At 40.1% G+C, this 17,203-nt stretch overlaps 1 protein-coding gene across 1 annotated transcript in view; it reads left to right on the forward strand.

The window, feature by feature from the left end:
• Dnah14 (dynein axonemal heavy chain 14) overlaps positions 1–17,203 on the forward strand; it is a 216,412-nt gene that overhangs the window by 17,363 nt on the left and 181,846 nt on the right. The window contains exons 7-10 of the mRNA XM_052736532.1: positions 2,158–2,296; positions 7,217–7,348; positions 8,002–8,252; positions 11,719–11,727. Of these exons, the coding sequence (XP_052592492.1) occupies positions 2,158–2,296; positions 7,217–7,348; positions 8,002–8,252; positions 11,719–11,727 (531 nt within the window). The remainder of the gene's footprint in view (positions 1–2,157; positions 2,297–7,216; positions 7,349–8,001; positions 8,253–11,718; positions 11,728–17,203) is intronic.

The raw sequence follows: 17,203 nt of genomic DNA on the forward strand, positions 1-17,203 counted from the left end.
TACTTCTCTTCTCTTCTCTTCTCTTCTCTTCTCTTCTCTTCTCTTCTCTTCTCCTCTTCTCTCTCTCTCTCTCTCTCTCTCTCTCTCTCTCTCTCTCTCTCTCTCTCTCTCTCTCTCTCTCTCTGTCTCGGCACTATAGGCAGAACGTTGAGTCCAGTGCATGCTAGGCAAGTGCTCTGCCACTGAGCTATCTCCCCAGATCTGCAGTTTAACCATCTGTGTTCTGTGGAAGGTAGTGAAACACTTCCAGTGTGTCGCAGGATGCTACTCTGTGACCATACTGCTGTGACCACTGTGCTGTGAGTTCTCTGGTTCCTTCATCTTTTCTTTTTTTTTCTTCCCCAAATAGGAATGAAGTAGTCACAGATAGCAGTTGGCCCTATTTTGTGTGATTTCAAGCAGCTGAGTGTTTTTGTTATCTTTAGGAAAGATTATATTTTGCTATAATTGTGAATTGAAATGCATTTGTAAGAAATAACACAGAGAAATCTTCTGTGCCCTTTACCTACCACCCCGCCCCCGGACTCCATAGCTCACAGTATTATGGAACATTATGACTGCCAGAATGTTAACATTAATTAATATGCAGAATATTTCTGTCTATTCTAATAGACCACAGGGTCTATTATGTTTGCCTTTATGGCTGTCGTCACTTCCTTGCCCACTGCCTCTCCTTACTCTATGGTAACTACTGATACATGCTCTAGTTCTGTGGTTTTGGCTTTGAAGGAGCATTCTTATCAGAAACAATAATAAAAGCAAGAGGCAAGTTCACAGACTCATGACATGGACTGTGTGATGGTTCTCAGATGTGCACGTAGCTCCAGTGGGTCCAATTATATGCATGTATATATGTATGTATAGCTATAGATAGGTAGGTAGGTAGAGAGATAGATAGATAGATAGATAGATAGATAGATAGATAGATAGATAGATAGATAGAGATATATTCGCCTTTTCCCTGTCCATCATACTTCAGTATGTTATATAGAAAGAATACCAAATACTATGTAACAATTAAGATTGACTATTTCACTTAGCATAATGCTCTGGAGACCCATCTCAGTTGCACACACATCAGTAGTTCTGTGGTCAGTTCTCAGACACAGGTGTACTGTAGTTTGTTCACGTTTCTCTATTGATGTACACTTGCATATTTTCTAGAGGTTTGGGCTGTCATAGGAAGCTGCTGTAAACATTTGTGTATGCTTTAGTTTCCGTTTCTCTGGGGTAAATGCCCAAGGTTAAAACTCCAAGTCGTATAGTCTCTGGATGTTTGAGTAGTTTTATTGTTGGTTGGTTGGTTGGTTTGTTTGACTCAGGGACTTACTGTATATTCCAGGCTGACCTAGAATTTACCATCTTCCTGCCTCAGCCTCCCGTGCACTGGGATTGTAGGCATGCACAAACCGGCCAAGCTGTATTTAGTTTTTGTAGTTGACAAATAGTTTCCAGAATGGCTGTGCTGTTGGTCAATTCCTTTTCTTCAATATCCTTGATGTTGTTCGTGCTGTCACTGGTTTTGACTTCTGACATTCTGATCCATGTGTAATAACATCTCAGCTGTTTTCATTTGTGTTTTCTTAATGTTATCACTAATTTGCATTCTTCTAATGCTGACCATCTCTTCGTGTGCTTATTGCCATCTGGAAATCCTCTTTAGGGAAGTGTCTCGTGTTGCCACATGAGGAATATGTAAGGCAGGAGGGCCCATTCTCCACAGAAGCAAGCTCTGCTCTGTCTGACCCAGGATTTAAGGAGCCACCTTTCTCCCTCTATGCCTTGTCTCCTCTTCCCACTCTGTCCTTCTTTTCAGCATTGTTGGCTGTGGTTTGTCTTACCTTTGTGAGTACGACACATAGAAAGAAAGCGTCAGAAAAAGAGAAAAGCCCTTCTCTACGTTAGGCTACAGATAGTAGTTTGTCAGAATTAGTCTCCAAGTTGTCCCTTATTCAATGAACATTGCCCTTGATACTTGGAAAAAATGATTTAAATTGAATAAATTTAGTGAGTTGACGGTACATGTAATTCCCTTTCCATAGCATTGCTTGGGAATCAAATTGGAAATAGCAAAACTCCTTGAATTCAGTGACATAATAGCGCTGGCTGTCTTCCTTTGGAAGGAGAGCTAAATCTGCGGGCGTGTTTGCCTTCCAGAGCATACTTGTATGGCCACCTTTTTTGTGCTGACGAGTTATTTCAGAGGTGTCTGCTTTATGCAAGAGGACTTTTTGAAGATGCCCTGAGTCTCAAAAAGAACAGCGAAGACAATCCCTCAGCCATACGCCTGATAAAGGTGGGTGGGAGCATGCCCTGCCCACGGCACAGGTACGCAGAAGCTGGGGCCACCACGCAGAATTCCGAAAAAAAGCAACAGCAATTTCTACATCCATCTGTAAACCACTGTGGGTGACTGATAGGATAAAATAGTGGTAAAGAACATTGCAGCCAACGGTAGGAGCCAACATTTCTAACAAATCCTGGCTGATATCTTAACAGCAGTGGCTGTGAAGCCCTTTGTCGTAGGTAGGGTTTACTATCGCTGTGAGGAGACACCATGACCACAGCAACTCTTACAAAGAAAATGTTTAATTGAGGTGGCTCACTTATAGTTTCAGAGGTTCAGTCCATTATGATAGGAAGGAGAGCACAGCAGTGTACAAGCAGATATGATGCTGGAGCTGCGAGTGCTACATCTTGCAGGCAACAGAAAATTGACTGACTGTCACACTGAGGGAAGCTTGAGAAAAAGAGACCTCCAAGCCCGTCCCTACAGTGACACACTTCATCCAACAAGGCCACACCTCCTGATAGTGCCACTTCCTCTGGGGGCCATTTTCTTTCAAACCACCACACCCTTTATTGCCAAATGTCTCTCTAAAGTGCAGAATTATGTGTAATTAATAATTTCTAATGCACGGTATTTTCCATGTCAAGAATTCATCACAAGATGGAATTAAGCAATGTTGGCTTAAACGAATGAACTTTCCTGTTTCAGGATTTTAGGAAAGATGAGCTTACTAGTGGCCTAACTTAATTAGAATTATAAGTCTTAAGTGCTTCGTATAGAGTAAACAGATTATATATAACTCTTTGTATAGAGTTGGCAAATTTTACTTTACTGTCTCAATACGTAGGGAGATCCTGAAAGGTAAAATAGTCATTTAAATTTAGAGAATTTGGTAAAGGAACTTGGACAAGTTTTGAATTTGATAATCTCGAAAATGTTTTTATGTTGAATATACATGACTAATAAGATCAACACCTAACATAATACTTAAATCAACGTAAGTTTAGAATCAATGATATATAGTAATTAACTGTTCAATATTCTTTGAGGTAGTACAAGAATTCAGGTAGATGAATTAATCACTACAGATAATATATTTTGTTTGCTTGTTTTGCTTTGCGGGGGCGGGGGCGCTTGTTAGTTTTTTGAGACAAGGTTTCTCTGTATGGCTCTGGCTGTCTTGGAACTCAATCTGCAGACCAGACTGGCCTTGAACTTGGAGATCTACCTGCCTCTGACTCCTGAGTGCTGGGATTAAAGGCATGCACCACCACCACCCATCTGTATTTTGAATATCTACATTGAGGATATTAGTATTAGTGTTTCTGTCTTTTTTTTCTCTTAGGTTTATGAGACAGGATCTCTGTATACATCAGTTGGCCTGGAGCTTGCTGTGGGGACCAGACTGGCCTCCTGTTTATAATCCTCCTGCCTTAGCTTTTCCAGTGCTAAGATTATGAGTCTTTGCCACCACTCCTGAATATTATTTCAAAAGCATTAAATTCAGTTTAACTAGGAGACACCTTTAGGTGGTTTTCGTGTAGGAAGAAATGGCTATTTTAGGTTGTCTTATGATTAAGTGAATTATAAAACTTTTAAACGATGAGTATGGGGCCAGGCGTGGTAGCACACACCTTTAATCCCAGCACTTGGGAGGCAGAAGCAGACAGATCTCTGAGTTTAAGGCCAACCAGAGCTACACAGTGAGACCTGCCTCAAAAAACAACAAAGAAGGAGGAAGAGAGGGAGGGGAGAGGGAAGGGAAGGGAGGGAGGGGAGGGGAGGGAAGGAAAGGAAAAAGGAAAAGAAGGAAAAAGGAAAGGAAAATTAATGACCAGGAAAGCTAAGCAGTCTGGAAAATCTTTACAGACTTTTGTCTGTGCCTAAGACACCCGTGGGTAGCAGCACTATAACAATGACTAAAGGCTATCAGGGTTCCCTGGAGCTTTCCTATCAGTTTTCCCTCAGAGCATCAAGAACCTTCCAAAACTTCACTTTCAGATGACAGAGCTGAGAGATCATGCTCTTTCTGTGTGGACAGAACAAGGCAGAGATTTTGGATTATGTTTCACATTTAAGAGTGGAGTCTGGGTTTTTGAAAGGCATTTTGGATGCTTGGTAAGGAGTTAGATACGCTATCTTGTCTACTGGGGGAGAGTGCAAGAGCAGAGCAAATAGTCCCGCATGTTGACTAGTGTCTGGGGTCTCCGGTGCCAAGCACATTTGGGGCTGTTTCTAAAGAGAGCAATGATTGAGAGTCTCTGAGTGTGCTAGTTCAGAGACATTCCTGGTTTGAAAAAAAATCAGCAGTGCAGAGATAATAGGGTTAACAAATTAATTAGTATGTTATTAATTGACACAGGTATAAACAATATTTGCAGTGAAACCAGGAATGAATGAGGATTTTTGAGGCATTTTATTTGAAAAATTAGAATCTGATAATCAGACAAGGGACGACAAAGAGGAGAAATTGAGTCAATCCAAAATAGTAAGGATGGACCATAGGCTTCTTTATGTGAAACTGTAGCACCTAGGAGTAGTTGGTTTATTTTACTGCTTGGGAGCCACCCAGCTCCCAGATAAATACATGAAGACTTATTCTTACTTATGAATGCCCAGCCTTAGCTTGGCTTAATTCTAGCCAGTTTTTCTAACTTAAATTAACTTGTTTCTCTTCTTCTACATTTTGCCTCTGGACTTTGTACCTTTCTTTATTCCGTGGCTGGTTGTGTGTTTGGGTGGCTGGCCCCTAGCACCCGCCTCTCCCTCTCCTTTCCTTGACCCTCCCTCTCTCTTCCTTCCCTAGCCTAGATTTCTTCTCCTATTTACTCTGTCTGCAAGCCCTGCCTATCCTTTCTCCTGCCTCGCTCTTGGTTGGTCAGCTCTTCATTAGACCTATCAGATGTTTTAGACAGGCAAAGTAACACAGCTTCACAGAATTAAGCAAATGCAACATAAAAGAATTATTGGGGGATTTATTAAGGCAACTCCATATAGTTAAAAAGGAGGTTTATTTTGGGGGGTAACTTAAACAGCTAATAAAGGGGTTGGTTACAGGATCCAGGAGAGGTGAGATGCAGTCCAGCTGGGTTCTCTGGAGAACTCCGCTTAGCCTACCATCCAGCATCCAGGATCGCCAGTAACCAAGAGAGCCGGCATATCCAGATCTCGGGTCTTAGGGACTCCTGCTTCAGCCCCGCCTCAGGGGCAAGTCATAGATAGGCGTGACAGTTACCAGACGCCTCACTGGAGGTAGTACTTCCAGGTCAAAGCTGGAACTGCTACCCACTGCAAAGAATGCAATGTATCTTTGCATCATTAAATGAATGTTTCACAGCATAAAATAATGTAATATGTCTTAAACTAATATTCCACAACATCTAGGGATAAAGAGGTCTGCATATTGATGAAGTGTTTTGTTGCAAGAGAATTAACATGCCATAGAAATATAAGAAAATATTGAAAGAAGGATGATTGACAGCACATGCTTGAATGGATTATACCATTCTGTATTACCAAAAAAGAACTAATTGTGTAGTTGCTGGAAATTTCTCCCTATAGGATTCCCAATTGTGTAGCAGTTATCTAATTTTGACTTGTATGTGTTTGTGTTTACTCCTTGAGTGTTTGTGTGTGTGTAAGACTGCTGTTTTTTTAACAAAATATTAATCATTTGATTTTATCAATAAAGACTGGGGAGCCATATGCTGGGGTGAAAGCCTGCTAGCTCAGAGAGGCAGAGCAAGCACCCAGCTGACCTTCCTCCTCTGCAATGTTCCAGAAACCTCTCCTTTCTCCTCCGCCATCTCAAACAAGACTCATCAAACTCAGTGTCCCTCCCTTCTACTTCCTGTGCATCTCTACCCACCCTCCTGACTCCCTCTTACTCCTATGGTTCCTTTTCTTGTTCACTTCCGGTCAACTGGTTGCTTGCTCTGCCTCTTGACCTACGGTTGACTTTATTGAATCCTGTTTACAATATTCAAGCAGAAAGCTCTTGGATTAAAGGCATGTGTGAGGACTGAGCCACACCACAACTAGAAACAGGTTTTTCCAATAAATAATCTAACAGTAAATACCCTACAACACATGGTCAGGTATGTGTGTGGAAGCCCAAGATGCATGTCCGGTGTCCTCTGTTGTGCCCCTTACTTTTTGAGACAGCATCTTTCACTGAACTTGGCATTCAGTGACTGACTAAACTGGCTGGCCAGCAAGTTCCAAGGACTAACTGACCCGTCTGCACTTCCCCAGCATGAGAGTTACAGATGTGCACCACCACACCAGCTCTGTGTGTGTGCTGGGCTCGGAACCCAGGTCCTCGTGCTTTTGCAGCTGGAACTTTACCAAATGAGCCACCACCCTAATCCAACTTTATCCTGTATTTCATACTCATGCTTTTGAGTTAACAGATCATTGAGATTCAAAAAGGAAGAATAAATTTTGGAGTTAGTGTGATCCCTAGTTTTTATAGATAACACCTTAACTTTCTTAATTTTAAGAAAATATAATTTTTAAAGATTTCTATTCCAGATTAATTTGAGTTATGGTTTAAAATAATACTGTACTTTTCCTTTTATTAAGATTTAGTTATGATGGGCATAGTGTGGTGTATGGCTTTAACCCTAGCACTTGGGAAGCAGAGGCAGGCAGATCTCTGTGAGTTTCAGGCCAGCCCTACATAGTAAGACCCTGACTCAAAAAATGAAAACAAAAAGATTTAATTGCATTTAACTGTGAGTATTTAAATTTGAAGAACATTTAAGCCATGGTATGTAAAACAAAAAGAATATAAAGAAGAAATTATAAGCTATGCTCTTCAGTATGCCATGAAAAGGTGATCATATTCCTTATCTCTTGCTCTTTGTAATTGATTTTTCATTTTCAAACCTGCAAACATTTCAAACATTTACTGCCATTTGATAGCTGAACACGTCCCAAACTTACGTTTTGGAGAAGTTTTGTGAAGAGCAGATACAGCAAGCCACCCAGGCAGTAGTACAACTTGAGGAGATCAAGACTAAGGCAATTGCAGAGATAAAAAGTACAATCTTAAAGGTAATTCTGTGGTTTTATCTGTCCTGTTACTGTGTACTGAGTGAGCATTCCAAATTGCATTCCTAAGAACTTTTTTTGGGCATGAGACAAAATGTAATGAAACATGTATATATGTATGTATGTCTATGAGTGTATGAAATATAAATATTTCTATGTAATTTCAAGATGCTTCCTATCTAGCCTGAGCTAACATAAAGGGACTCTGATTAGTTACAAAGTTCTTAGTGTTCGTAAGATAAAGAAAACTCCATTGCTCAGGAGAACCAGCTAGATGAAATAAAACTTCACTGAGGATTTTATAAGGAGAATTCAACAATTCAGTGAACAGTGTCTCCCAAGGCATTCTTCCCCTGTGTGCTGCTGAAGATCCCTCTGTGTAAGTATGTGGAGCCACTCAGCTGGCCGTCCACTCATGTCTGGCTTGCAAACCTACCTGCTTCTGAGATTCTAAATGTCACTGGCTTCAGAACACGTAAGGACTCTCTCTTCTTGACAGATGTTTAAATATAGTGTGAATGTGAGATAAAATACTGATGAAAGTTGATAAGATTAGTTTTATATACTGCCCAGGCTAATTATGGTACTATAGACTGCAGATCAGTTGCATTAACATAGGGAAATGCCATGTTTCCCAACTGCTTTATAAATTTTAGGTTGCAGAAAAGAAAGATATTAAAGAATACTTTGAGTCAAAACCATCTGAAATCGACACAACACATTTTAAGCTGCCCCAGTATCGGTGTTTATTAGAAACCAACTTGAAGTTCTTAAGGCTGATTGATTACCTGTTTCAAGAACTCATTCGTCAGCTCATGAACTCTGCAGTCAGCCAGCTTTTGGAGCTGTTCATTGGTTCTGCCAGGATGCCATTTTCAAAGGAAAAACTGAACGAAAGTCTCATGAGGTGAGTGACACGTTTTGACTAAGAAAGGGAAATTATATTCTTGTAATATATTACTAATTGTGGAGAAAATATTCAGGAATTAAAGTTAGACTTGGAAAATCTTCCATGCAGCAAATAACTTACACTCATTTCTGTAATTCTTATTATCAATAATACCTTAATATTGCCCATGAATTGAAGAAAAGTTTCTATTTTTTGTTTCTTTAAATTCTGAGTAGATCTGTTCCTGTATAAAATGTAGAGTGCTCAGTGAAATTTGAATAAATTCTTTAGTTTTCTCATGTGGAAATAAAGTGGAAATTTCCTCATAAAGTGGAAATAATAATAATGACTATGTCATCAAGTTGCTAATAAACACAAAATAAATTCCTGATAGATAGTAGCAACCATCATGGGATCTGTATCTATTTGCATTTTAGCAATATTGATTTCTATTTCTATAATAACTAATGATGTTGAACATTTTTTGACGTGCTTGTTGGCCATTTGTTTTCATTAAGGAAATGTCTGTTCAAATTTACCTTTCATTTTTTAAATCAGATTATGTGCCTTTTTCTATGGGGTTGTAAGACCTCTACATGTGTATTTTGGATATCAGGGATCATCGTTTCACTTCATGGTATTTCTTAGAGAAAGAGTTTTACATTTTGATTTGGATAAGGTGACACATACCTGTATTCTCAGCATTCCAAAGACAGATGCAGGAGGTTACTAAGTCAAAGCCAACCAAGGCTGCAGAGTGAGCCTCCGAGAGAGTAAGACCCTAGGAGGCTGCAGAGTGAGTTCCCAGCCTGCAGGGGAGTGAGACCCTAGGAGAAAGAGAAAAAGAAAAAGGAGGGGAGAAGAAAGAGGAAAGAAGTGAAGAAAAAGAGGAAGATGGAAGAACATTCATTTTTATGAAATCTACTTGGTTTTCCCTTTGACTGCGCTTCAGGCATATCTCAGAAATCATCACCTAATCCAAGGCCATGAAGATTTACATCTGTTTGTCATGATAGGGTCTAAGATCATTTCCACATGATCATTCCATTGTCCCAGCATTATGGTTGAAGAGAAAAATACTTGTTTCTTCATTGAATTCTTTTGGCAGTTGATAATCCAGTCTGCCATAAGTATATAGATTATTTCTCAACTTGATTTTGTTTCACTTATTTGTCTGTCAATCTTTATGTCCATACCATACTCTCTTGATGACTCTGCTTTATATCAGGAAATTGTCAGTCTTCCAACATTGCTCTTTTTGCTCTTCCAATACTGTTTTGGCCATTCTATATGAACTCGCCAATTTTTGAAAAGAAAGGAAAAAATGACTGTAACTTAAGTTTTCCTGCCTGGCCCACAGTCAGGATAAATCTCTCTCACCTGCCAGTCCCACAACCGCTCAGACCCGACCAAGTAAACACAGAGACTTATACTGGTTACAAACTGTATGGCCGTGGCAGGCTTCTTGCTAACTGTTCTTACAGCTAAAATTAATCCATTTCCATTAATCTATACCTTGCCACATGGCTCATGGCTTACCGGTATCTTCACATGCTGTTTCTCATCATGGCGGCTGGCAGTGTCTCTCTGACTCAGCCTTCCACTTCCCAGCTTTATTCTCCTCCTTGTCCCGCCTACACTTCCTGCCTGGCCACGGGCCAATCAGTGATTTATTTATTGACCAATCAGCAACACATTTGACATACAGACCATCCCACAGCAAATGACAACCAGGATTTTTATAGGTATTGTATTGAATCCATTGGCAAGATTTTAATAATTTACTTTTAAAAATGATATCATTTCCCCCTTCTCTTTCCTCCCTTCTGTCTATCACATGCACTACCTTGCTCTCAAATTCATGGTCTCTTATTCTTTAATTGTTGGTGTGTGTAACTAAATACATGAATACAATCTGTTCAGTTCTTATAAAATTACCTGTATGTGTGATCATACACATACAGGTAATTTTATAAGGGCTGACCACTTGATATTGGACAATCAGTTGGGGGAAGGCCATTTCTCCAACTCAGTATTCCCCAGTGCCCTTAGTTCTTGTCTAGGTTGAGGCTCCAAGAGCTTTCCGCCTTCCATGTCAGCTTGTCTTTTGGTGTTTTTATTCATGTCTTGTTTAGGCAGCCATGCTGATGAGACTTCACAGGCATAGCCCATTTCTCTCACATTTCTAGAAGACACAATCTCACAGCAAACTTCCTGCTCCTCTGACTCTTAAAAATCTTTCTGCCCTCTCAACCACAATGATCCCTGAGCCTTAGATGTCAGAATTGAGTTGTAGATGTATCAGTTGGCACCACACATTCTCTTGTTCTCTGAATTTGAATTGGTTGTGGTTTTCTGAATGGTCTCTCTCTGTTGCAAGAGAAGTTTCTTTGATGATAGGCGAGAACTGCACTTATCTGTGGGTGTAAAGATAGATATTTAGAATGTAGTTAAGGATTAAATTGGTATGGAAAAGTAACAGGTGTAGGTTTACCTCCAAGATCCATGACTTCAATAGCCCCAGGTAGTTGACTAGGTTTCCAGTAGTAGGCATGGTTTCCCTCCTGTTGAGCAGGCCTTACGTCAAATTAGTGAGCTAGTAGTCACCAGCAAGAGATGTGCGCCACTAATGCACCTGTGGGGTTAGTGTGCCATGCTGGTCATTGTGGTTCCTTGGCATCACAGGTGGCTAGGACTATTGGTTGCTTCCCGCCCTTGGAAGTTTGCCTGGCACCCTCTGGTACAATGAAAGAAAGTCCTGAGAGAGGAGGCTTTCATGTCAGTTCCAGCTCAGATCTTCTGGGTCCTGTGTCCAAAGGTCATGTTGTCCTCAGCAAGAGGAGCTTAGCTTTAGCTTCTACCTGCGGGAGGCAACCAAGGGTTTTAAGAGTCTCTTGGACAATCCTGACAACAACTCAAAAGGGGGCTTCTCATGCCTGATGTTAGGGGTTTTGCTACATGTTCTGTGGCTCTTGGAGGGAGCATTGTCAGAAAAGATGGGAAATTTTCATTTAAATTATATATGTATATATAAATACAGACATATGAATTATTTTAGGTAAATAGATAATAATATGATGCCTTATGACTGTTTTAGACATCCTTACTGTTGTCTTACCCTCCTTCTTATGTATTCATCTCCCCCCTCACTAATTAATGCACACATTTCCCCATTTCATATTTCAAATCATTTGGACCTTGTTACGGTCCTCTCTGTTGCTCCTCTCCCACACCAGGACCCCCCTTCACTCTCCCAGTTTCTGCAGTTACTCTAGGTTATGCACTCCAGTCTAAAGACTGGGAGCAAGGAACAACAGAGGAGAGAGAACGTACAGGATTTGTTTCTTTGGATCTAAGTTACCTCACTCATTATATTTTCTAGTTCATCCAGGTGTCTGAAATGTTCATGATTTTAGTTTTCTTTACAGCTGAATAATATTCCATAGTGCATTTGTACTATATTTTCATCATCCATTTATTGAAGGGCATTTAGGTTGTTTCCATTTCCTAGCTATTGTCAATGGAACAGCAGTGAACACAGCTGAGCAAGTATCTGTGGAGAAGAATATTGAGTCCTTTGGGTAGATGCCAAAGAACAGGATAGCTGGGTCGTATAGTAGATTTATTTTTAGCTTTCTGAGAATTATCCACACTGATTCTTAGAGTGGCTGGACCAATTTGCCATCCTATTAAGAATGAATGAGGGTTCCCTTTTCCCCACATTTCTCCAGCATTTGTTGTCAGTTGTTTTGTTGATTTTTGCCATTCTGACTTGGGTAAGATGAAATCCCAAACTTGTTTTGATTTGCATTTCCTTGGTTGCTAGGGGCAATGAACTTTTTTGAAATGTTTCTTAGCCATTTTTATTACATCTTTTGATAGTTCTCTTTTTAGAGAACTACCAAAAGGCCATTTTTTTAAATGGGTCATTTATTTGTTTTTGTTTGTTTGTTGTTTTGCCTTAGGTATTTTATTTTTAAAAAATTCAGAATGAATGTAAGGAACAATCATCAGGATATAGGTGCCAGACAGAGGCTACCAAGAGGCTAGTTTTAAAAGTGTGCCTTAGGACCATGAGGGATCACTATCCCACCTCACTGTAAGCTATGGCTTAAATGCAGCTGTTTTCCATTGACCTAGCTTCTGCCCCCGCAAACTATGGCACAGGCAGCTTAGTCTTGCAAGGCCTTGGTTGGAGGACCAACCCATGTACCTGTGGGTCATTCTTTATAGTAAGTACCCTTGGCCAATGAGGATTCACATATGGCCTCAATTCAAGGTCCATGACAGACTGCCTTCACTGTGTGTGAAATGGGTTTCACACCTTGAAAACATGACCACTTCAGCACAAACAGGTTATGCCTTAATATGATTGCTACACAGCCCCATCCCACTCTTTTACACGCTACTGAAAATAACGGGCTAGGGCAGAACAGTGCAGGGTAGCTGCTGCTGAATCTGTCGCCCAGTGAGTGAGTTAGCGAATGGTCACTTAGTTTACATGGTAAGGAAATCATATATAGACTGGCACAAAAAGACGGGTTTTCCCCTCTCTGTCTCAATGTCTTCCTTTGCTATGGTTCTCTTTGGAGTGCGGTCTCGTCTTCATCTAATTTTGTGGTTTGGCTAAACCTAGAAACTTGTCCATTTCCTTTAAGTTTTCCAATTTAATGGAGTATAGGTTTTCACAGTATTCTCTTAAAATATTTTGAATTCCACTGGTGTCTGTTATTATGTCTCCATGTTTATTTCTGATTCTGTTCATTTGGGTTGTCCTCTCTTTGGTTAGTTGGGCCAAGAGTCTATCAATCTTGTTTATCATCCCAAAGAATCAGCTCTTAGATTTGCTGTTGGTTTTTTTTTTCCTTTGTTTCTATTAAGTTTGGCTCTGATTCTTATTACTTATTGCTATCTAGTGGGTTGGGTTTGGCTTGTTGTTGTTTTTCTGAAGTTTTGAGTTACATCATTAAGCAACTCATTTGCTTGTTCTTTGTGGTTGTTTTTAAATGTAGGCACTTAAAGCTGTAAACTCCCCTAATGGGGGATATTGTCACTTAACATAGAGTCTAGAGAGTGAAATGTGAGACTCTTGAGATATTTTATTTTTCCAATATCTTTGCATGGGATCCAGTCAGACCCATTTTGGATTTCTACATTTAAAAAAGACAGGCTGTCCTGGTCTGTAAAAGAAGGTTCCCGAGGAAAGGAACTCATTGCTCAGAGAACCCCATTAGTTGTTACAGTTGAAGATTCCATGACATTCCTTTCTGTGTACTCTTTTTTTTTTTTTTTTCCATTTTGGGAAAAGGTCTCACTGTGTACTATGAGGTTTACTTTGGACTCATTATGTAACCTAACCTGGACTCAAACTCATGATCCTCCTGTGTCATTTCCCTGAGTGCTGGAGTTGCTGATATGTGCCATCAGACCATGCTTAGAGCCACTACTTTTATCTTTGGAAACTATAATATATTCAACAAGGCTTCCTCTCTCTGTGTTTTCTGCATTTCTTTGGGCTTTCAATATTGAAGAGTTTCTGGGATCTGCCTCCTGTCTTCCTCCCACCTACCCCCATTGTCTAAATCAATTTCAATATCTCTCTCTCCCTCTCCCCCACCTTGCTCTTGGTTTTTGGTTTTTTTTTTGAGACTGAGTTTCTCTGTGTAGCCTCGACTGTCCTAAAACTCACTCTGCAGACCATGCTGGTCTTGAACTCATAGAGATCTGCCTACCTCTCCCTTCCAAATGCTGGGACTAAAGGCATATGCCACCACCACCCAGCTAATTTTTTTTTAATGTAAATACTCTGAGCTATGAATTTCCCTCATAGAGCTGGTTTTAATGTGTCTCAATGCTAGTGGTCATGTCAGAGAAGCAGCAGGTGGTAATTAAGCTTCGGGAGATCAGCCCACCAGGAAGCAAAGCACCGATGGGTGAACCTTGGATAGGCAAGGCCCTGAGGGCATCAGCTCCGGAATGTCTCTTGCTATTGCTGTGTCTTTACATGTTTGCCTCTGCCATTTTTCTCTGGTATCCAGCATGGTGTGAATGGGTGTGGGTTTCCCACTGCCTTTAATGTAGTGTGATTATCTCATGGAAATATCCCATTCTACTGGGCATTTTTACCTGTGGATTATTATAAGGTGATTTCCTCTTAAGCTGTACTGTTTAATTGAAGCAATGATTTTGTACAATAATGGTGTTAGTCTAAATAGAATTTTGATGATTAAGGGTTTTTAACAACTATAGTGAGGTATTATGATAGAGGTTAGTTGGGTGGGAAAATTAATATAGGTAAAGGCAGGATAGGGTGTTGCCCCTGATAAAGTAAGGGCTACAGAGGATAGAAAATAGGACTAAGGAAGTATCATACAGCTAGGACTTATGTGAGTTTCTCTTGAGGAGCCGTACAGACTGTGTCTTAGGTTAATTATTAAGGAAAACAAGTATGTCCCAGAAGCTAGGCTAGCTTAAGTTCTTTTAATGTTGGGAGATGTGTTCAAGGTTTTTGGTGTGCATCATAGCTAAAACAAAGCTTAAAATAATGACTTACGGTTAGGTTAAGAAGTTTTTGTTAATAGCTTTGAGGTAGAAAATCTTGGGGAACAATTTAAAGTTTAGAAAAGCAGTTGAGTGAGGGACTTGTTGAGGTCAAGAAACAAGAATAAAGACACCCTGGTTATTATCAGCTGATGTGCCTTTCTTGCCATGATGGATTGGAATCAAGGGTGATGATTAATTCTTTGAAATCATTTCTGCCCTCAGGATTTCCTGATATAAAAGAGTTGTTCATGAATGGGTATGCACCCTGAGGATTTAAAGTAGAGATGACTGATTGTTTTTCATATATAAAAGTTAAGATTTGTGTTTCTTTTAGAATTTTTATAAGACTACTTTTTGAGATAAATAGTAAAGTGATTGATTCTTTCTTTGAGCCACAAAATGCAGCCTGCCAGTAAAAGAACTGGCTGAGAAAAATACCTTCCTTACTTACACTCTGATAATCTATAACAAGTTGCTTGGACATGAATGTATGTGGGTTCTTGGGGATAATTTGATTTTCACCTGTAATATGTAAAATGTTTAATCACGTAAGGAATATGGAAAACATGTTTGTTACTTGTATTCATTGTGCTCATTAACTTAAAAACTAGAATGTAACCCCATTGTAATTTTTATACTGCTTGAAAGATTTGGCTGTGATATAGAAGCTATAACAGAAAAAAATAAAGTTAGGAGGAAGATATCTAGAGAGACAGAAGGGACACATCTAGATAGAGGTAAGAAAAGAAATAAAGAAGAGAGAAGATGATAGAGAGCCAGCCCCTAAAGCTGTGTGTGTGTTTTCTCTTTTCTGCTGGACCCAGAGAGTTAAGTTTTGCCCCCTGAGATAGAAAAGTCAAGTTGAATGATTAGTTTGCCGACTCTGTGGATCCCCCTCAATCCCTGAGCTGCTAAAGACTGGTCCTCATGGCAGCAATATCTCAGATTTTGTTTGTTTGTTTGGTGTGTGGGTGTGGTGTGTGTGTGTGTGTGTGTGTGTGTGTGTGTGTGTGTGTGTGTCTGTGTCTGTGTCTGTCTGTCTGTCTGTCTGTCTGTACGTACGTATGTATGTATGTGTGTTGTTTTCATTTTCACTTAATTTTGTACCTTTCTAGTGATTTCCAGCCTACACAATACAGATCTGTCACCTGTGATGTTAACACCTCTGGGTTAAGGTTATTCTGCAATGAGGTTATGCTCCAATCTGCAGATATTTGAGATCTGTTTCTCAATTCTTTGTTTCCTCCATACAGCAGGGATTGTGCATGCGAGGGCTTGTGCCAGCCTCGAGGAGATCCCCAGCTCCATGGCCTCCACTCACACTAACACAAACATGTGTTAGTAACTTCTAATCTCCTGTGGGGCTTTATAACTGGTGGACCATTTGGATCTTACTTGCATCTGTTTTGGAAGTGGCTCCTCTGTTAGTTTTTTATGAGGGACTTTAGAAACGTAATTTGATTTTGAATTTTAAACCAGCCAAAGAGTTTCTGTCTCTTGAGAAGGAAAACAAGATGGTTTGTGTACTTGTTTTTGACTTTTTGTTTGTTTGGTTTTGGTTTTTTGAGACAGGGTCTCTCTGTGTAGTTTTAGTGCCTGTCCTGGATCTCGCTCTGTAACCCAGGCTGGCCTTGAACTCACAGAGATCCGCCTGCTTTTGCCTCCCAGAGTCCTGGGATTAAAGGCATGAGCCACCACCACCTGCCTGGTTTATGTACTTGATCCCATACCTTAAATTACATTTATACTTACTGTTAATTTTGCAGTAGTTTTGATCTTTCCTCTTTGTCCAGTTTCCTGTTTTTCTAATTTGGCTCTTTAGGTAGGACTAGATGGTTCTGGCTGTACTCATCTCTTATTTCCCATCAGACACCCTCAACCTCCGTGTATTGGAAGTAACTTTTTCGGTTTGTTTATGAGTTCTCCCCATCTTTCTGACTACAGTGGTTCAAGTCATTTCCTCTAGGGACAGAGAGCGGAGTTTATCATAGAGCACATGTCAGGATGAGTGAGGCTCTGGGTTCAGTGTGCAGCCCCTTGCTGATGGACATTCCCTATAATATACTCTATTTTTCTGTCCTCCCCTAGTTCAGACTTAATCCTGGGTTGTTTTCTGTTTCGTTCCTCTTCCTGCTAAAGTGAGGTATCATTTTTTATGAGGTTGAAATCTGAATAACATGGAAGATGTCATCTGAAATGTGCTGTTCAGTATCATCACATACTTTCACAGTGTTGTACAGTCACCACCATCCACTTCGAGAATCTTTTACAAAAACTCCACATTAACGCCCCTCCCTTTCTAGCATGGCACCTTTCTAAGAATTTATTCATTCCAGGTACCTTGCATATCTGTAATCATAACTATTGCTCTTTTTGTCTGGCATATTTCATTTATAGTAATATCTTTAGGGCCCATCCATGTTGAA

Source organism: Peromyscus californicus, unplaced genomic scaffold (assembly GCF_007827085.1).
Source record: "Peromyscus californicus insignis strain IS unplaced genomic scaffold, ASM782708v3 Scaffold_14__1_contigs__length_90479793_seg_2, whole genome shotgun sequence".
Classification (NCBI taxonomy): Eukaryota; Metazoa; Chordata; class Mammalia; order Rodentia; family Cricetidae; genus Peromyscus; species Peromyscus californicus.